The sequence below is a fragment of the Lissotriton vulgaris genome, chromosome 6 (assembly GCF_964263255.1).
Source record: "Lissotriton vulgaris chromosome 6, aLisVul1.2, whole genome shotgun sequence".
Taxonomy (NCBI): Eukaryota; Metazoa; Chordata; class Amphibia; order Caudata; family Salamandridae; genus Lissotriton; species Lissotriton vulgaris.
In genome coordinates this window covers 162,445,835-162,470,917 of record NC_141694.1, presented here as the reverse complement: position 1 = coordinate 162,470,917, position 25,083 = coordinate 162,445,835, and the positions used below count along the sequence as shown (strand labels likewise).

General features: G+C 45.5%; 1 protein-coding gene across 1 annotated transcript in view; it reads right to left on the bottom strand.

The window, feature by feature from the left end:
- The window catches only part of PKHD1 (PKHD1 ciliary IPT domain containing fibrocystin/polyductin), a 2,083,594-nt gene that overhangs the window by 599,204 nt on the left and 1,459,307 nt on the right, over window positions 1-25,083 (bottom strand). Inside the window, exon 45 of the mRNA XM_086926200.1 lies at window positions 20,480-20,614. Coding sequence (XP_086782326.1) covers window positions 20,480-20,614 — 135 coding nt within the window. The remainder of the gene's footprint in view (window positions 1-20,479; window positions 20,615-25,083) is intronic.

Sequence of the window (25,083 nt, the reverse complement as noted above, 5' to 3'; positions counted from 1 at the left end):
CTTGTGTCTCGATTCTACCGAGACACAAGATAGCGGACTCTCCAGACTGTTTAGAATATCGACAGCCAATCAGCTTTCCGCTTGCGCACTCCCCGTAGCGCGCCGGGTGCGCTTCCCGGTACGCGTTCCGGTGAGCGCTCGGAGCGCGCCTATAGATATATATGTGTTTTGAACTTAATTTTCAAAAAAACCACTGGAGCAAATTTCACCAAATATAGCAAAGGCACATCTGCGTACCAGTCCCTACAATTTTGCAAAGTTTGGTTAATTCCATTCAGTGGTTGAGGCTGTAGCCTCGTCAATTCGTCCTATGGAAATTAACATGGGGAAAACACGTTTTGGGACCCCCCTTTTTTCTTAGCCCCCACTTCACGAATCCCCCGGAAACTTTCAGGGAAGGAGCGGAGCAGAGCTGGCCTAAATTTTGGAAAGTTACATGCAAATTCCTTAACCGGTGCCAAAGTTATTCCCAATAGAATGTTGCGGATTTCCTATGATAGCTAGGTCCTAACTATAACTACCTACTGGCGACCGCCAGTAGGTAATACATATATATATATATATGCAAAGACAATCCCCGACTTCACAGTGCCCGATGGCACAAATCAGGGCACGGACCAACACAGCAAGTAGTTTTCAAATTTCGTGATTTATTACCATCAAGCAGACATGACGCGTTTCGTCCGGTGGACCCGCACTTTATCACATTACATGCCGTGACCCCTCATGTGATTATATACTACTCTTGGCATTACAAGACTCCTCCCTGACACAATAAAGGGCAAGTGCCCATACAGTATTGTAAATTGGATATTGTATCTTTCACATTTGCAAGATTTTAAAATATACATAATCTTTTCCATAACATAAATCTTTATCGAGGGTACGCCAAGAATAGAAAATTCATAAAAAAGTGTGTTTTACCCTAAAAGTGATTTGATTAAAAAACATTATATACTAGCAATTGAATTCATTCTATAATAGGTACTTTGTGTATATTACATATATACAAAATAATACATGTGAATTATTCAATATATGTTTTTACTCAAATATGTATATATGTATCAATCTTGATTAAAGTGCCAGTTGATATAGAAAAGTGACATATGCAAAATAAAGTCCATACAAATAGATTTAAGTCTTGTCGCAATCTCAAATAGGTATCATTAGCACCATAACTAAAATATCTTGTGCAAATAGCAAAACTGTAAACTTCCCACCCATAGATACCAGATAAAAACCAATAAAACCATGATATAGTAAAACCAGCTAAAATCCAGCATAAATAAAGCTAAAAGTCTGCGTAAAACTATTCGCACAGATAAAAAAGTAATGATACAAAAATGTATATAATGTTAATATAAAAACTCAATACAATTGATTTTAAATAAATAACATATATAGCATTGTCCCTTCATAGAAATTTCAGAATCTAGATACTTCCAAATACATCTATTAATCCTAATAGACGAAATACTGCAGCAAACAAGTTAATTTATAATTAAAAAATTATAAAAACTTTATAAAAAATTGTGCAGATCTTCCCCTGTATTTAATCCATTAGGCATTTTTGTGTCGAACTGCTTGATATATTGACTTTCCAGTTGGCTTAACTTTTTTTCCCCTCCTAGATCTTTAGGCACCGCATCAACTACAAAATAAGTTAAATCCTTACGATTGTTATTGTGTACTAATTTAAAATGGCGTGCCACAGGGTAACTGGAGTCCGAGTTGACAATAGCACGTAAGTGCTGTAAAATACGATTAAACACAGGTAATTTAGTACTGCCTATGTACTTTAATTTGCAAGTGCATTCTAAAATGTAAACAGCAAATTCTGTTTTACATGTGAAGAATCCCTTAAGTTGATACAATTCTGAGGAGAAAGCATCCTGTACTTCCCTTGTATTAATTCAGAATTTGCAAGCTCTACAAGAGCTGCATTTGAGGAACCCCTTTCTGTTTGATAACCAGTCAATTTTGATCTTATTTTGAGTCTCAGGCATGGATCTATCTAAAGCATCACGCATGGATGGAGGTCTCCGATAAGTGATACTAGAAGAGTTCTTAATTTCAGGTGCCAGAGTCATGTCAGATTTTAAAATAGGCCAGTTCTTGGCAATTATTTGTCTCCCCCTCTTATGTTGACAATTATATGTTGTTATCAACCTTATAGGTACCTTTTTAGTTATTGTTCCCTCATCATGCAGATCTGAGACTATTGCTTGGTTCATATTTGGATATAATACATTTTGTAGCCCCTTGCTAAAAGTCTCTGCACTGCTTCCTCTAGGCAGATCTTTAAGTCATCTTCGCTGCTACATATTCTCTTGATTCGTAAGAATTCTCCGTAGGGTATACTTTTGATTAGGTGTCTAGGGAGGGTGCTGCTTGCGTGGAGGATCGAGTTTCCCGCAGTTGCCTTTCTGTGCAGTTTCGTATTGATCATTTTATCTGATATATACATTTCAACATCGAGAAACTCTACCCTTTCCCTACTTATGTTGGTCGTAAAATTCAAGTTAAGGTCAATATCATTGATGATATCGATAAATGTCTGTGCAGATTCGACAGCGCCATGCCAAATCACACAGACATCATCAATGAATCGCCAGCATGCAATGATGTTATCTGGGAATTTTTCCTCCAGGACACGGCCCAGGACATGCTCCTCCCACCAGCCTACATGCAAGCATGCAAAACTGGGGGGAAAACATGCCCCCATTGCCACGCCCCGGAGTTGTTGGTAAACTGACTCATTGAATAGAAAGAAATTATTCTTAAGGCATATGTAAATCATTTTCAACATCATTTTGTTATGTTCATGAAATTTGATGTCACGTTGAGATAAATAATATTTAACACCTTCCAAACCTTGTTCATGATCAATGCTGGTATATAAAGAACATATGTCCATAACAATAAAACAATAGCTATCACACCAAGTGATTTTGTTGAGCTCTTCAAGGAAAATGACCTGTGTCTTTGATATATGAAGCAAGGGTTTCTACATAACCACTGATAAAAAAATCTACATATTTAGATATGGGTTAATATATATATGCTGTTAGATCTGGAAGTCTCTAGTATTCACCTTTGTCCAAATAGGGACCCTTACTTCTAAGTCAGGATGAGGGGATTACACTCCTAAATAGCCCCTGCTCACCCCCTCGGTTGCTTGGCACGAGCAAACAGGCTTATCTCAGAGGCAGTGTGTTAAGCATTTGTGAATATGCACAGATGGACACAACAAAGGTTTTATAAAAATAAGTATTCTTTATATAGACTTAATACATGACCATAAATGACAAAAATTGACAATACTATACTTAAAGTTGACTTAAAGATGATAAACATTCAAGTTGATGATGAATGCGACAAAGTTCTCAACAAAGTACCTGGATGCGTAACGCAAAATGAACAAGAGGGTCGCAAAAGGGAAGATGCTTGCGTTATGTGATCCGGGGGAAATGATGAATCGTGCCTCAATGCTTGCGCAGAGTAGGGGATGCGTCGTGATTAACCCTGGGCGGAGTTGGCGGAGTGGGGCTTCGCGGAGCTACGCGAAGTGGGCGAGAAACTACGCCCACCTCCGCACTCCGCGTAGCCCCACTAGGCAAACACCACTGGCCGCCAGCCGCCTCCCTCCCGCCCTCCCTAAATACTTTAAATTAAAGGAGTCAAATAATTTAAAACACACTTACCTTGCCCGCCGCTGCCCGCTGCGTCCCCGGGGCTCGCTATCTTCCGTCTTCCGTCTTCTTTACTAATGCGCATGCGCGGGCGGCCGTGCATGCGCATTTCTCACGAGAAAATGCGCATGCGCAACAGGAGTGCAACACCTATGCCTATAGTGCCAACATATTGACCTATACAGGTATATGGTTGTATTGTTCCTTATAGTTTGTGCAAATTTCTCACACACTTAGAGTGCAGTAGTTATAACTAGGTCCTGAAGAAAGCCAGAATCATAGTAAGATCAGGATTGGCTGAAACATGTAGACCTTTTCATTAGCGTGTTTGTACATATATTCAGATTGCGCCCTTACTGCTTTTTAACCCTTGACACCACGACATACCCTATAAACGTATTCTCTCTTTATTTTTCAATTTGTAAAAAACCATCAGCCAACGTGTTTCGTCCTTTTTACATAAGACTTCTTCAGGGCAATATTAGGCTGAGGTGACAATCAATCCACTGGATTGTGACCTGGTTGTAAGAATTGTCTTGAGCAAAAATTATAGCTTGGCATCCGTTCAGAGTTTCAAGCTAATAACCCAAGTCTATCTGGTACAAGTTGTTTGGCACGATTCAATGCCCAAATGTATGAGGGTACAAGGCCCGTATGGTATGATCTCCATAGACCGGTGTTGGATGTGCCAGTTCAATTAAGGACCAGCACATGATGATGGAGACTATCCACCCAGCATAGTGCACTTCGAGCGGAGTGTAGACCGTCGTACCTCAACCTTCGAATAGACTGCAGACGCAGTGAAAAGAACAAAACGTGTTGGATAATGGTTATGTACAAATTGAAAAATAAAGAAGAGAAACATCACATATTTTGCATTAGCAGCGACTTCCTTCATTGAATTAAGATGCTGCAATATTTATGGATAACTCCTCAGGGACTTTTCTGATGAGTGGTGTTGCAGTTCCAATCTAGCTTTTTTATCTCTATAAGCGCTTCAAGTGGTATATGAATGCAATTATAATCCAATGCAATAGCTTACCAATTATCTTGATCTATGTAAACATCTGATGCTTTTTATCCCATACAGTAGCTTTTTAATATGTAAACGCTTCTAAGAGAACTGGCTAGTTCGCAAATAAAAGTGTTTTAGAGTCAGAGGGGCTAGTGGGTGGCGGAGCAAAATATATCATACTGGCTGGGGATACAGGAGGTGGAGCCAGGTGGCATCAGTGAAAGAAATAGTACCTCCATCACTTCAGGAGCAGATGATGCACACTAATTAAGTTCATTCAATCTGTGCTTGGTCCATGCAGCACAGCAAGAAAAAGAAGTGACGCTCAGCATGCACTGGTCAACTAGGAGACACCACAGAAGAGTGACAAATATGTCATTGAATAGTAAGCAATGTGTGGGCTCCCAGCCCTCACAAGCTCTGTGTCAGTAAAATCACACCTGGGACATGACAAAATATGCTGTGTCTGTATATTATCTTTTTTTGTGTCAAGTATGTTCTATATTATAGTTACATAGGATATATTTGAACCTGGTGTTTTTTGGAGACTTTGCGATCATATTTTAGGTCTTTTTCCATTTTCCTTCCTCTATTTCCACTCCCATCACCCGGTTCTACTTGTTTTTGATGCAGAACAGTCTAATCTTTGTCATGGTGTATAGGGCATTGGACAGCCAAGTAACTTCTCTTCTTCCCTCACGCAGGGTGAACAGTTGGTGCACTTGATTGTGTCCTCAAGAATCCACATACCCAGTTCCCAATTTTTCTTGCAAATCATTTTTCAAGGTGCCAGCCAGTAAAAATTGGCCTGTAGGAAATCCACCCATATTCTTCAAGTCATTTTTGTGTCTTAAGCGTTCTCACACCATAGTAGTCTCCCATTGTTTCTATCCCCTACCCTAATCCAGATTCCAAATTGTCTAGCCATGAAAAAACCTCGAGCTTTTGGTAGGCCAACCAATATTAGGAACTGAATATGTGCTTGTTATTGCCTGGCTTTCAACAAGCAACTCTTCCAACATTTCAAAGCTTTTTGAAGCAACTTTTGGTGTCACCCTGTCTTTTAGTATTAAATCTTTCTTATTGACAAAATAAAAGCAATGGACAAGGTAAGTCGCCTACAACCCAGCGGGACAGCAGTGTTAGTTTCAGCTGTGCGAGGAGGTTGAGGCGGATTTAGGACCTGCAACTATGACACACAGCAAGCCGCCTACAACCCAACAGAGCCGGCCGCATCTTAAGAGAGATTGAAACTGGTAGACAATGCGGAGGGCCTGTGCCCGAAGTATTTGTGATGTAAAAACTCCTAGGTGCCTGTCGCAGCCCATGAGGCAGTAATCTCAGTGTGAAATGTCAAGTTCAACATGTAACAGAACCAAAAAAGAATGCAAACCGATAAAGAGATCAATACTAGTCCCATAACCTCCCCGCACCCAACCTCCTCAGTGAGCCAGTCAATAAGGGAAGAAAAGCAAATGGAAAAGTAGAACAAGTGGCAATATAAAATCTGAGAATCCTATATGCTACAGCAAAGGCACCTGGTCGGTAAGTGGAGGGGAGCCAACGTCGAATATACTTAAGGAATAATAGAGGTGTTATCAGGAATCAGCTATCAGCTTGAGGATGCAGAGATATTATGGGGCAAGAAAATTCCCGAAATTCTATGTAAAAAATAGTCCGGAAAGGGGCCCAGGTTTTAGCATAATCTGCAGCGTTTCCAGTTGCTGCCATGGAGAGTTTCTCCATCGCTAAGAGATTCCGCAGCTGATGTACCCAGTGTATGTGTTCTGGAGCTGTATCTGACTTCCATCGCGCTAGTATTACTGTGTGCAGCGTTCAGTGCAAGCGCCATTTGTCTCCCCAAAAGCGAGCGCAAGGGAAAGGATAAGGCATTAGGAAGGCCTAGAAGGGTGTATGCAGAGAGCCGGGGTATGAAGGTGGTGAACACCCTGTCAATGTCATCAAGTATCTGTTGTTCCCAATAGCAGGTTAGATTGGGGTACTGCCAGAGTAGGTGTAGGAGAGTCCCTGGACTACCGCATCCCCTCCAACAGAGGCCATGGCACTGGGGTTGCCATTTGGAGACCCTATCAGGAGTATAATACCAATATGTCACGATCGTGAAGGCCGTTTCCGTGGGACTTGGGGAATAGGTAGTGTGGTGCGTTTGGTAAAAAACATCCTCCCATTCTTTGTCAGATAATGTGCGACCTAGCTCCGGCTCCCATCATTTCTGTCCAGCGGCGCACTTCCTGGGAAGAGCCGAAGTGAGGAAGGCATATATTTCGGATATGAGGTGTTTATAATCTTTCTTGATAATGACCCATTTCTCAAATGGCAGCACCGGACGGAATGCCAAAGTTCGTGTCTCGGGCCCTGTTAACCAGTGTGCCATTTGGGAGTGCAGATAAAAATCAGACGCAGGCAGATTATAGTCCGATCGGAGTTCCTTGAATGGGATCACATCCCTGAGGTTGAAGAGATGGCCTAGGCGTTTACAGCCTTCCTCAATCCAGAGTGCAGCTATCCTGTTATTCACCCCTGGTGGGAAGCAGGGTTCATGAAGAGTGGAGTCAAAGGGGAGGGGAAGGTGGTTAAGTTAGCTCTCCGGGAAACCCTATCCTAGGCAAGCATCGTGGGACGCGTGACAGGAGAAGAATATAGGCCCCCACCCAAGCCGATCGCGGCATCCAAGCATCTCGCCAAATGTGGTGGTCCACAACAGTTTGGTCCATGAACTTCCAGTATTTCTCGGACATGGGGTAGTTCCATTCTAACAAATATCGCAGATGGGAGGCATATTATTATCGAGTAATATCAGGAAGGGCCAAGCCACCTGCTTTCTTAGGTCTCTGCAGCTGTGTTTTCCGTAATCGGGGCGCAGTCTTGCCTTGGACAAACCCTTCAATTGCTGATTGTATCTGCTGAAAGGTTTGAAATGGAGGTTCAAGTGGTATAAATAGAGAGCCCGTGGTAGTACATTCATCTTGTCCGCAGATAATGTCCTGAACCATGTCAGAGGCAAGCGACGTCACCGGTGCAAGTCTGCACGAATCTGCTGCAGTAGGGCCGAGTAGTTTATCTCAGCCGTTAGTGCATGGTTTTTGGGAAGGACCAGTCCAAGATACTTGATGCCACCTGGCACCCAATCAAATGCAAACTGGTTTTGAAGAGTCTCCACAGTCTGTGAAGAAGCGGTGAGATTGAGCACCTGTGACTTCTGTATGTTGATATTGAAGCCTGATAGCTGGCTAAATTCATGGAGGTAGTCCATCATAGCCGGGAGAGAGGCTAGGGATGCGCTACTGAGAAAATTAGGCCATCGTCATACAAGCTCAGACGGTGTTTATCTAGGCCGAAGGGGGTTCCATGGGCAAGAGGGTCATCTCTGAAGCACTGAGCCAGTGGCTCCATATATAGGGCAAAGAGCAGGGGAGAAATGGGGCAGCCCTGCCGCAAAGGAAATAAATAACCGGGGGCCATATGTAGGTGGCCAAATACTCGTCGGTAACGGCTGATTTCGGCTGTTACCGACCGGTATTTGGAGTTTGAGATGTAGGGGCCTTAAAAATTACAGATTCGGTAAATTCACCGATTTGGTAATTTACCGAATCGGTATTTACCGAATCTGTAATTTGAGATGTAGGTGGCACTGTAAACAGTGCCACAGGGCCTTAAGGATTCGTTATTAACCACCAACTATTAGTTGGTAGTAAATAACGAATACCTGTGTATATGCAAATCTGTGCATGTACACCTGTGCCATGTGGCACACATACATGCCCTAACATGCCCTAAGGGCATGTATGTGTGTCACACAGCGCACAAGCACTGATCAGGGGTGCAGGTTTGACACCCTGCCACCCTTGCCTATTCGGAAATTTTACCAAATCGGTATTTACCGATTCGGTAATTGCCATTGATTCCTATGGGTCTCAAGACCCATAAGAATCAATGGCAATTACCGAATCGGTAAATACCGATTCGGTAATTACCGAATCTTAACGATTCGGTAATTTCTACCAAATATTTACCTACATAGCATTTACCGATTTGTAAATACCGAATCGGTAAAATTCGGTATTTACGAATTGGTAAATAGCGTTTACCTACATGAGGCCCCGGGTTAGCTGTGGGGCCAGCTCTGTGCAATAAGTCTTGTAAAAAAGGGCACTGAAGCCATCAGGTCCCGGCGCTTTCTGGAGCTTTAACCGGGCAATCGCGGATATCACTTCTTTTATACGGCTAGGTCCTTCCGGAGAGTCTGCTTCAACCGCAGGCAAGGGAGTTACAGACGAGATAGGCCAAGGGATCTGAATGTAGCGAGGTGTCCGCCGTGTAGAGTGCACTATTAATGGAGTGGAAAGCTGCCACTATCTGGGCGTCACCAGAGATAGGTCGACCAGCGTCATCTCGGAGCGCTAAAACTGAATGTGCTTCTTGCTGGTTGCGAAGACAGTGTGCTAGCATACAGCCTCCTTTGTTGGAGCCCACAAATAATTTATGTTTTAGACCCACTGTGGCGTGCTCTGCGCAGTCAAGATCGAGGCGGCAAAGTTGAATGCGTTCCCTCTCCAGTTGGCGCCATATGCGAGGAGCACCCGTACGTTAAGTATGGCCTCCAGCTCTTTGACTGCGACCTCCAGGTCCGCTCGTTTCGTTTGCCTGCTTTGTTGTCATAGGTGACTTTAGCTGTGAGGGCCCCCCAAGTAACCAGTTCGAGCGCCTCCCATACTCCCATACGGAGGATAGTGGCGTGTCTCCCCTGTCATTACTCGCAATATAGTCCGTAATGAAGCACCTAATATCCACAACTGCCTCTAGGGACCGAAGCAAGGATTCTCGCAGGCGCCAGCGCAGCGCACGGGCAGCACTCTCAGAGGGGAAGCGCATGGACAGGGTAATATGTGCATGATCAGAGAGGGCCCTCACTTCGATAGTAGCCCCTGTAAATAATTCCCAGGCAGCGAAAGTGACTAGGAAGTGGTCCAACTGGGCATACATTTTGTGTGCGGCTGAATAGTAGGAATAATCCCTAACAGTCGGGTGCAGGCAGTGCCAGGCAACCCTAATCCCCGCACTGCGCAGCCATTTCTCGCCTGAAGCTGAGAGGGCGTCAGCGCCCCCAGTGCGTGAACGTGAACGATCTAGATCCCTGTTCGTCACTAGGTTAAGGTCCCCCCCACCACCACCACTGGACCTGGAGAGTGTAGCACTGCGGCGTAGGCCTCAATTAAGAAATTCTCTAGACGTTCATTGGGGAGTAAATGGAAGCAAAGGTGCAAAAGGAAGAGCCGATTTGGAGGCGTAGGGCTAAAAGGTATCCTTAAATCTCCTGTATGGGCCCGATTACTGAACCTCTAAAGTGTTTGGCTAGTAGGATGGCGTCTCCACCCATCTTGCTTGTCATGTCTAGTATTGATGGGGAAAGTGTTTGTATTGCATGCCATGGGTGTCTGATGCCAAGAGATGGAATTCTTGGAGGAGGCAAAGGTCTGCGCCCGAGTTTTCCAATAGTGATAGCACAGCCTTCCGTTTAATTGGGTTGTTAAGGCCCTGTGCATTAAGACTGATTACTTTAAAACCTAGATGGGGAGGGAGGAGTAGATGAGCGCTTAGAGATGGCAGGAAACGCCAACATGTAAATGAAGCAGGAGGAACCTGGGAACTGGTGACCTCTGAGTATGTGCGATGGCTGTAGGACTCGCTGAGGTGGGAACCCACCGAGCCAAAAAAGGAAAAAATAAACCCCAATACAAAACAACATAGATATTAAAACAGAGGCCCAACCGGGTCGAAATTGGTTGAATTCTCTAACGTGGTACGAAACATCTGCAACCGTGCAGGAATGACAATAGTTCGTCATAGTACTAGAATTCAGGTGGGGACGGTGACAGTTCAAGTCCGAGAAAGCGGCCAAGGATGTCATCTCTCCGACCCGCTCGAGTGATGAATTCCATGCGTTAGCAAGCGGGGAGGATCAAGCGGGAGAGGTATTGGAAGGACTGCCAGCCAGAGATGCCAGAACATTCTCCCCCTCTTTTGCGAGGGCAGAGGCATTTGGGCCGAGGGGCGATGAGGAGGGCTTGCCCACAGTGTGCCAGCGATCTTGTCGTGTGCTGCAGGATGCAGGTTCTCCCCGTGGGCGCAATGGCGCCGGAGGTGGGAGTCCAAGGAGATCAGAAGCCTCGCACAATGAACGTATTTGATGTTGTTTTCTGTCATATTTGAAGATGATGCGGAATGGGTGCCCCCACGCGTAGGGGATCCCCTTCTCCCTCAGGCACTGAGTGACGGTCCGGAATTCCCGTCGCTTCAGCAGCGTGACAGCAGAAAGGTCTTGGTAAAGCATTGGTGGGAGGCCATAAAATCATAGGGGGTGAGAATCTCTGGCCCTGTGCAAAATACGTTCCTTAAGTTGAAAGTTGTGGACACTCGCCAAGGATGTCCGGAGGAGGTGTGTTGCCATGACGGGGAAGGCCTACTCGAGAAACTCTATCAATTTGTATCTCCATAAGGTGGTCTGGGCCCAGGATATGTCTGAACAGGGCCAGCACAAAGCCCTCTATGTCGTCCTTCTCTGCTCCTTGTTTCACTCCCCGGATCCGCACATTGTTGCGACACGAGGGGTTCTAGAGATCCTCCGCCTGCCCCTGGAGGAGCTCAATATGTTGTTCTTTGAGTAGGAGAACCTCCTGCTGCAGCATCTCAAGTTCTTCATCATGTCCATGTTCATGTTCTTCCAGTGTTGCGACCCGGTCGTCAATATCCGAGACATCGCCGCGTACCTCCCGTAGGTCTTTGAGCTCTTGGAGGTCCTCTTTAAGGGCGGACAAAAGTGATGTCATGAAGGCCTGAGTGGACGGAGCGTCCGCTCCACCCGTGGTACCCGCTGCCGCCTCCGGGCCCGGGCTCGTGATCTTGGTTTGGAGCATGTCCTTGAACGAACAGTCCTTTCTAGGGCGCCCTGATGCCATGAGGTGGCCCATTTCCCAGTAGAAACCCTGCCATGGACTGCCGCTTTTGAGCAATGCCTGGAGGTATGGATGCGGGGAGGGCCAGCCGGTGAGGCACTGGGCCTGGCTTATATGGTGAGCTAGGAAGCCAACGATGGGGCTAGGCAGCCCGGCAAGAGGCGCGGCGGTGTGGATATGGGCACGCCCGTCTGTGCCCGTCCGGGCCAGGCCGGGCACAGGGCCACCCACTATGCCCGTTTTGTACGAGCATCGTATTAGACATACAAGGGACTACCTCCTACAATTTTGCGCGGCAAACTCACTCCCAACCCCGATCCCTTTAATTACCTTCCACAACGATGCTCCTGAGATATCCTCCAACCAGACAACCAACAGCTTCAGTCTGGCATTATTGAACTGTAGATCGGCTGTCAAGCATGCGTTAGAGACGCTTATTCAGGACCTACAATTAGATACTCTTTTCCTCACGGAAACCTGGCTAACGCCTCAATCAGATGCCGATATTGTGAGTATGTTACCCAAGGATTACCTCATATTCCATCAAAATAGAATAAAAGGCATAGGAGGCGGACTAGCGATTATTTACAGGAATTCCATTACTTGTAGGCTACAAGAAGGAGGGATTGAGGACTGTGAAAGTGCTCACTTTTCACTTCAACTAACTCCCAATAAATCCCTGTCAGGTCTTTTAATTTACCGCCCGCCGGGGGCCACAGGTAACTTTATCAGATCATTACTGGACACCACCACTTCTTCTTGTACCTTGACCCCTAATTTTATCCTGCTTGGCGATTTAAACCTTCATTTTGAGGACAGTACTAATAAAATTGCTGGGGACCTTATCTCAGAATTAAAAGTACTTGACCTTCATCTGATCAACTCAGAGGCAACCCACACCAAGGGTCACCTCCTGGATCCCCTATTTGCCAATCTCACAAAAATTGAAGCTCGCCCTGCACTCCCTCTCCCTTGGTCTGATCACTTTCTCATCCCTTTTATGTGGCAAACTAGCAAAATCACTGGCCACTTGCAAACTCCTAGAGAACGGGACAGACTATGGTCCAGAATACCTCTTGAAGACTGGACACAGGAGTTGACACGATCTACCCCTTCTGCAGATCCTGATCCTGTGCTAGCCAACGATAACTTCACTAATTGGATCACCTCCACCTTGGATATAGTCGCCCCGAAGATAGACTTAAAGAAAAGAAGTACCACTTTTAAATCACCATGGTTCTCACAGGAACTCAGGAACCTCAAGAAAATTTGTAAAAGCCATGAGCGTAAATAGAGGAAAACATGGGACCCCACCCCCAAGGAAGAATATAAAGCAGCGATGAGGACTTATAAAGCGGCGCGAAAAGCAGCCCAAGCCTCCTTCTTTGATAAAAAAATCAAAGCTGCCTCTAATTCTTCTCGGGAGACCTATAAAATAGTTAAAGAGCTCCTCACTATACCCAACACCCTCCCAAACCAACAACCCACAACTGACAGATGCAACCAAGTAGCCTGTTTTTTTCAAAATAAAATCATCAAGATCCTACAGTCACTTCCTCCTTTAAACGATGATAATTCCCTGACCGCTTCATCAGCCTCTGTCAGTGGCCCAACTTTAGACAGTTTCAGCCAACTTTCTGAGGACGATTTTTTAAAAACCCTTTCAGACTTGAAAAGTGGCTCCCCTAACGATCCAGCACCTATCCACATTCTCAAACAAGTTGGACCCACCATCTCGCATCTGGCCACCAATCTTATTAATGCCTCATTTAACCAAGGAGTGGTCCCTCTTAATTGGAAACATGCCATTGTTAAAGCTCTGCAGAAAACAACGGGTTTGGACCCTGCAGATCTGACTAACCTCCGCCCAATTTCACTCCTTCCTGGACTAAGTAAGATTGCAGAGAAGGTAGTCAACAAGCAATTGTCTGCCTTCCTTGAAACCAACAATCTCCTTCGTTCCACACAGACAGGCTTCCGTCCAGGTCAAGGGACGGAAACAGCCCTTTTGAAGGTAGTTGAAGAGGCAAGATGCATCTTGGATTCGGGAGGATCAGTGTTACTGATCCTCCTGGATCTAAGCGCTGCATTTGATACGGTGGACCACAAAACCCTCATTAAGCGCCTCTTCAGTTTGGGAGTAAGGGGCACAGCCCTTTGCTGGCTCTCTTCGTTCCTAAAAGACAGAACATTTCAGGTCTGCGAAGGGAATGTGCGATCCGACATTCTCCCTCTCCAGTGTGGGGTCCCCCAGGGCTCTTCACTGAGCCCTACACTTTTTAACACATACATGGCCCCCCTGGATGACGTGGTCTCCCCTTTTGGGATAAAAGCCGTCACATATGCTGACGACACCCAAATGATCGTATCATTTTCCCTGGAAGAGGACAAGGTAAAAAACCTTCATGATTGTCTAGAGGGTATTCATGCCTGGATGTCCGCCTCAAGGCTTAAGCTCAATGGCTCGAAAACTGAGCTCATGCTGTTGGGAAATAAAATATCTTCTCTTCCATCTGCCATGTGGCCAGCATGCTTAGGCCCCCTCCCTCAACCCAAGACTGAATTAAAAAGTCTGGGTTTCTGGCTTGAACAGGACCTATCCCTCAAAACGCAAGCGAAAAAAACAGCTGGCACATGTGTGGGGCTACTGCGTTCCACCCGAAAGATCCTCCCTTTACTTCCAGGACCCTCCCAGAAATTGCTCGTTCAAGGTCTAGTCCTATCAAGACTAGATTACTGCAATGCTCTCTTTCTTGCTGCCCCGGAATCCACGATCAACATTCTTCAAAGAACACAGAATGCCGCAGCTAGGATTCTTACTGGGACCTCTCGCAGAGTCTCAGCCAAACCCGCCCTTAAGGCACTACATTGGCTGCCGATCCGCGAAAGGGTCAAATTTAAGGCCCTTTGCACAGCCCATAAAGCTTTGCAAAATCAAGGGCCTCCAATGCTAAAAGACATGATCTTTCCATACAGACCCAATAGGCCCCTACGCTCAGCTCAAGGTCATCTGGCCACAGTCCACAAAATTAGAAAAGCCCGAACTGGAGGACGCCGTTTCTCGGTTACTGTGGCCACCTCCTGGAATGCTTTGCCATTTCACCTTCGTTCTGAGTCCAATCTTCTGAAATTTCGCAAGCTTCTAAAAACTCACCTCTTCCCGCAATAACTTCCTCCCTTTCCCCGTCTTCACCCTCAGAAGTTCTGCAATTTCAGCGCTGGGACGCTCACGGGCAGCCATGCGCTATATAAGACCTAAATTTCAAATTTCATGGGTAGGAGCGGTTAAGGAAGTCCCCTGGAAGAGAGGGAAGTGTCACGAACAAGGGTAGGCGGGGTCCCGCAGGAGCAGAGGGCACCGGGGTGGCCGGCAAAGCGTTGGTTGGCAATTAGAAACAAGGGGGCAGCACCAAGTCCTCTTTCCACACTGTCCACCCCACCTCCAGCCAAACCTCCCTTCGGCAACCTCCTGAAGGTGGATGTCACTACACCATGGCCCAGCGCAGTCTACGGGGAGGGATGATGTAGCACTCCCTTAGGGTAGAGCTCAGGCCTCAACAGGCCCAGAGCAACTTGCAGCTTCCAGGGGGTGAAGGACAAGGATGCTGTGGACAATGCACTTCTAGCAGGTTACAGGCAAGCGCGCCTGCAATGGGGAGTATGGTGGCCCCCTGGGTCCTCCTTACATCGATGACAAGGTGGGGGTGACAGCAGGATCCTTGAGGGCCCCGCACCTCTCCCGATGCGCGCCTCAGCAGGGGAAGGAGGGAGGAGGGGGAAACACGCTAGCAACTTCAGGGCAAAAAACGGCAAGCCGTACCTGAGGCCCCCTGAGGCGGTGTGCAGGCACCATATGTTTTGCCGAGGAGGCCCGCCCGCCGTGCACCGGGACCAGACTCTCCCATGCTTTACTTAGTGCCTGCCAGGGCCGCCGTGAACATTCAGGCCCGCCCCCAGTCGGGGGGTTGATACTGCATCGGGCCGACGAGCCGGTCTCAGGCAGGGCCCAGCAGACCGCAGGATTCCCCAGTGTCAGTCTTTAGGCTGTGTCACAGCAGCGGGGCCGCAGCGGTCCAAGTCCAGCTCCTCAATGGCCCCCTCTGACCCTAGGAGCGGGCGCCCTCGGGACAGCGCCGGCAGACCCAACAGGCGGAGGAGGGAGATTGAAGCTGCAGCTACCAGGCCTCAACGATCCAAGCGGCAGGATTCTGCGTCCGCGGCGGTCTTCAGAGCCTCCAAGGGCCGCCGCCAGATACCAGGGAAAAAGCGTGGGTGTCCTCCGTCCACTGCAGCTCATGGATGGAAGGCGATGATAGTGCTGATAATTGAGGCGGGCCGGAGCAATGGTGAAGTGCGTCTCACTCTGTCGCCATCTTGGACACGCCCCCTTCACCCTGTCTTTTAAAGCCACAAGCTAAGGCTCCCTCGGCAACCCAGTTTTATTCAAATGGGCTCCTTCCAGCTACTGCACTGCCTACTGAAGTTGTGCAGCTCGGTAATATTCAGAATCCGATGCACTTAGACCTCCTTCCATTACTGAAGGTTTCACTTTATGCCACAAAACTCAGGGACCTATATTTACAACAGAATGGCGGAGCGTGGTGTTATGCGACAATTGGTAACCCAGCGCTTCAACGTTATAAAAACGCAGGGATGCGCGCTGCAGGAAGGTATTCCTTCTTGCACATAAACAGTCACTAATGGCGATTTGTAATTTCTATGAATGTTGCAGAATGCAGCGCACAAAGAAGTTGCAACTCGTCATTATCTAATGATTGTTTATGTGTAGAAAGGGACACCTTCCTGCACATGAACATTCACTAACAGTGATTTGCTCTTTCTATGTGTTCTGCAGTATGCCAAGTGCAAGTAATGTTTGTCGCCTCCAGATTCATTTTCTTGTTAGACCTCAACTAGTACCGGCTGCTCTTGAAAGTCATTTTGTACTTCAGGGGGTGGATGTATACTGAACCGTTTTAAATTACATACAACATTCAGCAGCAGCGGTCCTTTGTTTTAGTAAAGCGTGCCCTTCTTCTAGAATGGCATGTAAAATCTGTTGAGGCCGGCCATTTTCAAGAATTACCTCCCTCCAACCGGCCTCTATACTCCATCCCAGGATGCACAAAGGTCCCCAAGATGGTATGCCATCCTCTTTTACCCACAAGTGGTTGCAGTGCTTATAAAGAAAACTAGCGCAGCCCATCGGCAGCCCTGGAGGTCAATTCTGAGAGGTCAAGATAATCATGCAGGAAAAGATTAAAGTCTGTCCTGGAGCTAGTGCATTCCAGACCCTCTATATGGGATGGGCAGGTTTTTGGCATGTGCCCATTGCTCTCAACACCTCTACCACTTTCAGTTTTCATTTGTCTCATGGTGATCATTTCATGGTCCAGCATCTCAATTTCCTTCTGCTTTGGTGCTTTGGAGGGTGAGTGTTGCTTGGGACATCCTTGCTCATCTTGAATTGCTCCAACTATTCTTATGCCTTGCTGGTTCCACAAATATTTCTGGGAGTAGGAGCATGTATCTTCTGTCTGTGTCAAGGATGCAGTTCTTACCTTTCATGATGGACAACCTCTCCTGCTGGACCACTGCTGTGTAATATAACATTATAGAGACATTTTTTTTTACATAAAGAACTTGAGCTCTTTGAAGCAGCACATATGTGTCTCGATAGTACAGCAACCTTGTCATCACTGGTCTAGGAGGTAACCAGGGAAGGATGGAATGTACGGACCCCGTAAGCCTTCTTCAGAGAGTAGAGTCTGGAGAGCTCCTGTGACTTGAGCTTCTTTGCCATCCAGGTCCAGGATTAACATATCATGTTGTTCCCCTCAATTTGCTCTGGGTGACCCACCACCAGACATTATGTCATCTAGCATGCCCTTCTTTGTCCACTGCCCTGTACTTCAGCAAGCAAAACCTTTTTTCTAAAATCACTCAGGGATAGTTGAATTATTTCAAGGAATTCTCTGCAATTGAGACTATGTCCGACCTTTTCCGCTGACCATCTCTCAAGAGGTATACAACAATCTGCACCGTGTCTATTTGGGCTTAGATAGCCCGTCTAGTGTTGGAGGTAGCATCATGGATTTATGCTGCATCTGCACACTCTTCAGTGTCTCACACATTCAGCCCAAACATATTGGTGAGGTCATCATCGCCAGTTACAGCGGTCCTGCATTATTTGCCAGGTCCTTGAGAACTCTAAATGTACCCATCTTGTACTTGGAGGCCTCCTCTACACCCAAGCAGCAATAATACATTTGCCCGTCTCTTTTTAAGTCCAGGGGGCACTGGTTGCATTCTTACTGCCACTGTTCACCCGTGACATCCAAAACCCCAATTAACAGGGAGAACACATACTGAGCAGTATCCACTTAACTCACAGTTGTGAGTCCATTATGCAGTGTCATGTCAGGAAATGTCTTGCAGTGCCTATTTGTATTCTTCTAAGAAGTCCCTGCAGCCCAAGCTGATCAAAAGTTTCTTCTCAATGCACCCACTATCTTGGATAACCATTCCGTAAAACATTTCATAATGTCAATACCAGATCAACGTATCTCTGTGGCACCTGAGGTATCTGTTGCATGCATAGTGGCTTCATATACCCAACTTCACCTCAGTACATGCAGTTTTGGGCTACATGTGACAACATTACAGGAAGATTCAGGGCAGGCAACAGGATACAGGAGAGTTTATGTCACTCCATGTACTGTTAGCCTGTGCTTGTGTTCTGATGACTTACATTAAAGAAAAGCTTGAAGTCATAACTTTGTACTATATATAGTTTGACTTCACACATACCTACCTGGTTTATTTGCTAGTATAGGACCAAGAGATTAATACTAGGGAATTATGTGGTCTAAGAAAACACAGATACAAATACACCCAGTTCATGTAAGCTCACTGCTCAGTCAATTGAAAAGTGTCTACATATGTGGCAAATTCTTAACATCTTCAAATTCTCAGAAAAATGTAGGAGGGGCAGATGTACACGCCCCTTACAACACTTTTGCTCCACTGTTGCATCACTTTTCATAACACAGAGGGGGCATAAACAATGCGCCACTTTGCGGTCCATTTATAATGTAACGCATCTAGGGAGATGCGTCACCTTGTAAAGCCCTGCGCCACATTATACCTAACACAATAAACGCAGAGTGGGCATTCCCACATGCGAAAGCTTTGTGGACGTTACGCTGTCAAATCTACCAGATTTCACTGCGCCAATTCTAAGACACCACAGCGTCAAAACCCTACAACTGTTTGGAGAAGGTGTAAGGAGTGACGCAGTGTATTAGGAATAGGCCCCCCCATGCATCGCTGGAGTTGCGCTGTGCTTGCGACACGACTCCAGCAATGCGTAATTTTTGCACCGACAGATGAGTAACATTTTCTGACACATCTGTCAATCCTTGCCTTTGCCAGGGCAGCTGTGCGCTATATAAATCTGATAACAAATCTGCCAATATGATGAGCCGTTTTGTAAAATTTGCGAACCCATGGCAACGCAAGGGTTATGCATGCAGGTGCAGGGAAACTGATGCATCTCCAGATGCTTCATTTTCTTGTAAATACGCCCCAGAAGTTGTGACTTCAGAAGTTGTGACAGTCACAGAGTAATTGTGGATTTCTTTATAATGTCAAGTTACTTAAATGATGGAAACATATGTTCTAAAGGTAAAAGAAGTAGGTATATATTTGCACAAGTTTGTAGTGAATCCTAAGTGCAATTGCACTTGATAACATTTACGTTTTTTTTATTTCACTACATTAAAATAGTTCTCCGATGAAGAAGGTTGGTTCATTCACCCCACTAGTTTTAGGTTTGTTCCCCTTCACATTCCAGCCCTGAATAGCAATTTACGCGTGCCACTGACACCATTAAGTGCACAACAGACGTCTGACGTCATGATGTGGATGTGCATTCCCGGACTTTGTGAATACCTACAAGCTCAATATGGAAGCATGCATCCCTGTTCTGTAAGACCCTGAATATACCCCTTTGAGCACTTCTGCGTAGAAGCAGTACTCCACTTCACTGGTGTATTATCACGTGTCGAATGCAAGTGCACGATTCAACAAACTGTTTGTGAACACAAAATATGAATTTACACTTAAAAAAGGAGTTATTTGCACACTTGAAAAAACCACAATGTTCGTAGGTGGCCACATTACCAAGCTCATTGTCTCTTTATTCCTTGAGAATTCGCGTGAATACCTGCACTCATTATATAATTAACATGGATCTAGTAATTTATAGGCCTTTTGGAAATATTTGAGTTGGAGATCCCTTTTAAAAAGAGACTTATTTTGTGCAGAAGTGTCCTACAGTATAGAACAGGAACCCTGTTGTGATACAATCAGCTGTCACTCATATGCAGGACACACTTGTCCTCCAGGGATACTATTTTCATAGGACTCTCCAGATGCTTGGGAAATGATGAAATCCGGTCTCTGCCACCCACTTTCACCCCTAGGACAGAAAACATACCATGTTCTTCTTTCTAGAACCAATAAGAGGCATGCGTTTCCATTATTAAACATGCTTGCGGATTGAGACATCATCCTTACGACTTGGCCACCAATGTCATATAATTTGCCGCCAAAGGGAACTTTGTTTTTCTGGCTATTTAATGTGAGCTGTAAAGGCAGGAAGGCGAAAATGTATTTTTTCCCCTTTCTTTCTCTCTTAATATCGTGCCTGACACCTGAGCGCCTGCTGGGCGACCTGGACAAGAACACACGAGGGAATTGGGCGATAGTTTTATTAGAGAGCGCCTGCCTACCTTGCCAGTGAAGCGGCCGAGCAATAAACTGTCAACCAGAGAAGTGTTTCCCAAACTTTCTGTGATATCAATTCCAAAGTCAGTGCAGGAGAAGATCTGGAAATGTTGCAGCTGAAGATTGGAACTTCTGTGAATCTGAAATATAAAAGTACAAACATTTTGGTCTATTTACACATTTTTTGGTGTTGTGTTGCTTGTTTCTACAACAAGCATGTCAGAGACAACATTTTAGAAAGAGCCTCTTGCCATAAGCAACAGACACAAATATGGCTCCTATAAATGAGTAAAGTCTTGTGCAATTTGTTACTAAATGCCTAAAGAGCTTGGCAAGAGGGAGAAGCAGGATCTGTAAATTATTCGGATTACTAGTTATTAGCTTGTCTTTATGCTCTTATCCTTGACTAATTGTATTTAATGCTGCTAAGTGCTCGTGTCAATGCTCCCGCTTCAGCTGAAATCGCTTTCAAGAATGAGATCAGCAAAAGTTCTTAAACCCATGTTTTCACAATTTACAGTAAGCAAGGCCTAGCTTTTATGGTCTGACAGGAGGGCTCGCTGATTGGTTGTTTCGACATCCAATTGAAAACGTGCTGCCCTAATCTTTTGTCGTGATTAAGCACTGGTTTCTCGTATTAAACATTATTTGAAGGCTAAATCTCATAACTATTCAGCAGTTGTATCAGTGCTTGCTGCCGAAAAATATAGTTCCGTATGTCAAGTCAGTCATTTTGTGTATCCCTAAACCTGGAAAAAATAAAAGTAGTGTGACGCTGACAAACCTTGCATTTTGCCAAGACTCTAAAGTTTGAGAACGTTTTTGATAATCGGACTCTTTCCACCCTGCATATCAAATACGTATCTATTTTTTAAATAGGATTCTGATGTTGATGTCCTGAACCGATTATTTAGACACAAACTGAATTGTTTTTATCATGATTCCATTCGTTTATTATTATTCCATTCGTTTATTATTATTATTATTATTATTTTTTTCCACAAGTGTTTAACAAAATGATTTATGAATCGAGCTGTTCATGGGACTGTGCAATACCAAAGGGGATGATGGACGGAGTGCTTGAGCGAATCAAACACCCACCCCGAGTCAACTGATCTGAGTTTAATCCATCACCATTCTTTAGCTCCCTGCACCACCCCAGTTCAGACATGGCCATATGCAAATCAGTCTGACCCTGTGCTTCATGGGAACAGTCCAGCCCGAACTGCCAAGCCATGTCTTCCCTGGACCGGAAACAAGCATCCTGGGACCGGTTTCGGATTCATAATCCTCATCAGCCAGGCTATCTTGAATGGCATGGTGAGCAAAAAACGATGGATTTAGGCCCAGATCTCTGTACTGGGGTGAATGTATGACATTGTTCTGCATTCTGTCCATCAACTGTTGTTTTTGCATTTGTCACACCGAGTGGGACGGGTATGCTCAGACGTGAGTCCCATGCTCTCCATGCCACTGGAATCTAGCTATTTTGGCTGATGAGGGCTGAAAGCCCGAAACCGGTCCTAGAATGCTTGTTTCCAGTCCAGGGAGGACCTGGCTTGGCAGTTCGGGCTGGACTGTTCCCATGGGGCACAGGGTCAAGACTGATGTGCATATGGCTGGGTTCTGCATTCTGCCCATCAACTGTTGTTTTTGCATTTGTCACCCAGAGTGGGACAGGCATGCTCAGACATGAGGCCTGTGCTCTCCATGCCACTGGGCTCAAGCTATCTTGGCTGTTGAGGGCTGAAAGCCCGTAACCGGTCCTATGATGCTTTTTTCCAGTCCAGGGAGGACCTGGCTTGGCAGTTCCGGCTGGACTGCTCCCATGGGGCACAGGGTCAAGACTGATTTGCATATGGCTGTGTTCAGGCTGGAATGGCATGGTGAGCAAAAACAATGGATTTAGGCCCAGATCTCTGTACTGGAGTGTATGTATGACATTGTTCTGCATTCTGACCATCACATGTTGTTTTTGCATTTGTCACCTCGAGTGGGACGGGTATGCTCAGACGTGAGTCCCCTGCTCTCCATGCCACTGGAATCAAGCTATCTTGGCTGATGAAAGCTGAAAGTCCGAAACCGGTCCTAGGATGCTTGTTTCCAGTCCAGGGAGGACCTGGCTTGGCAGTTCGGGCTGGACTGTTCCCATGGGGCACAGGGTCAAGACTGATTTGCATATGGCTGGGTTCAAACTGGAATGGCATGGTGAGCAAAAAAATGACGGATTTAGGCCCAGATCTCTGTACTGGGGTGAATGTATAACATTATTCTGCATTCTGTCCATCAACTGTTGTTTTTGCATTTGTCACCCCGAGTGGGAAGGGTATGCTCAGGCGAGAGTCCCTGCTCTCCATGCCACTTGAATCAAGCTATCGTGGCTGATGAGGGCTGAAAGCCCAAAATCGGTCCTAAGATGCTTGTTTCCAGTCCAGGGAGGACCTGGCGTGGCAGTTCGGGCTGGACTGTTCCCATGGGGCACAGGGTCAAGACCGATTTATATATGGCTGGGTTCAATTTGGAATGGCATGGTGAGCAAAAAAAAGATGGATTTAGGCCCAGATCTCTGTACTGGGGTGAATGTAAGACATTGTTCTGCATTCTGTCCATTAACTGTTGATTTTGCATTTGTCACCCCGAGTGGGACTTGTATGCTCAGACGTGAGTCCAGTGCTCGCCGTGCCACTGGAATCATGCTATCTTGGCAGATGAGGACTGAAAGCCCGAAACCGGTCCTAGGATGCTTGTTTCCAGTCCAGGGAGGACCTGGCTTGGCAGTTCGGGCTGGACTGTTCCCATGGGGCACAGGGTCAAGACTGACTTGCATATGGCTGGGTTCAAACTGGAATGGCATGGTGAGCAAAAAAACAGTGGATTTAGGCGCGGATCCCTGTACTGGGGTGAAAGAATGACATTGTTCTGCATTCTGTCCATCAACTGTTGTATTTGCATTTGTCACCCCAAGTGGGACGGGCATGCTCAGACGTTAGTCTCATGCTGTCCATGCCACTGGAATCAAGCTATCTTGGCTGATGAGGGCTGACAGCCCAAATCCGGTCCTAGGATGCTTGTTTCCAGTCCAAAGAGGACCTGGCTTGGCAGTTCGGGCCGGACTGTTCCCATGGGGCACATGGTCAAGACTGATTTGCATATGGCTGGGTTCAAACGGGAATGGCATGGTGAGCAAAAAAACGATGGATTTAGGCCCAGATCTCTGTACTGGGGTGAATGTATGACATTGTTCTGCATTCTGTCCATCAACTGTTGTTTTTGAAATTGTTCATGGAACCGTGCCAAAAATCTGTAGTTATAATTTGATATCTTTCTTGCTATTCAAAATAATATTCAGGGCCACACAGAGGGAGTTGAGAGAAACACAAGCGAGTTAGACTAAGGGAATTTGTTGTAGCAATTTTGAAAGATAATTCTTTTTTCAAGAAAGTTATTTGAATTCACAATTATGCAGCCTTCATGACAATTAGACAGAATTGCACTATTGCACAACCCTACAACTTTATCACACATGCAATTTATCATTAAATATACAGATTTCAAACTAGGTTTTACCATTTTAACTTAAATTCTACTCCTGATGTGGTAAGCTCGGGAATGAAATTAAAGTCAATTGATCTAATACAGCGTTTAGAGATGTTATAATATTTATTGCATGTGTCAGTGTTCACGAAGCAGCATGTTCTTACTGGATGAGCGCACCTAACAGCTATCACTTACAGCTAGCACACTGTTGTTATCACCGAAACAATTTTTTCCATAACCACCTATGTCAGATCTTTAGGAGTGTGTTCAAGTTCTATATAGTGTGCTTTTATAGGCTGGATGGATAACGAATGGCCTGTTATTTTTTAGGAATATCATCTGCTTTTTCTCATTTCTTTCTACTTTTGAGCAATTTCGTCATAGCCTCAAAACTTGTGCATACAGTAGAATTTCTGTGCTGTGATCATGAGTGCAACGGGGGTCGGGGAACGTTCAGTAAGTGTAAGTCAGGTTCAGAGATGTGACTAAAAAGAACAAAATATTATACAATCATTTTGTTGGCAGCTGATCTTCAGGCTCATTCATTTAAAATATAACACACACAGCTCTAATGGAAAATAAATGAAAACTAAAGCAATCAGTTGGAAATTCACTCAGTTACATTATGAAAATTCAGCTGGTATATGTGATCACTGCAGATGTATGTGTGTGTAACGAGGCAGTCATAGAACAGAACCCGGTTAGAGCAGTAGGAAAGAATTGACTACAAGGTCCCAGCCATCAACGGAAAACTCTGTGAATATGCAAGTCATTATTTGAATATTCTTCTACTACACATTGTATAGGAGAGGGCGCCACAAAACATGTAAAATATAATATTTACGATAGAAAGTACTTTTAGTACATACATGTTTAGTAGTATGCGGCCCAGACTGCTTTAGGACAAACCTTTTTTTCAGTGATTTTCAATTAGAAGGCTGCACTGCATAACTCAGCTGGGAACACCCTTACATTACCTCTCAGAATAGGTCTTTATCACCATGATGCCTCAAATGACTCCATTCATGAAAGCCATATACTGACTCCCCAGTTGCTCCATTCAGGTTTGCTG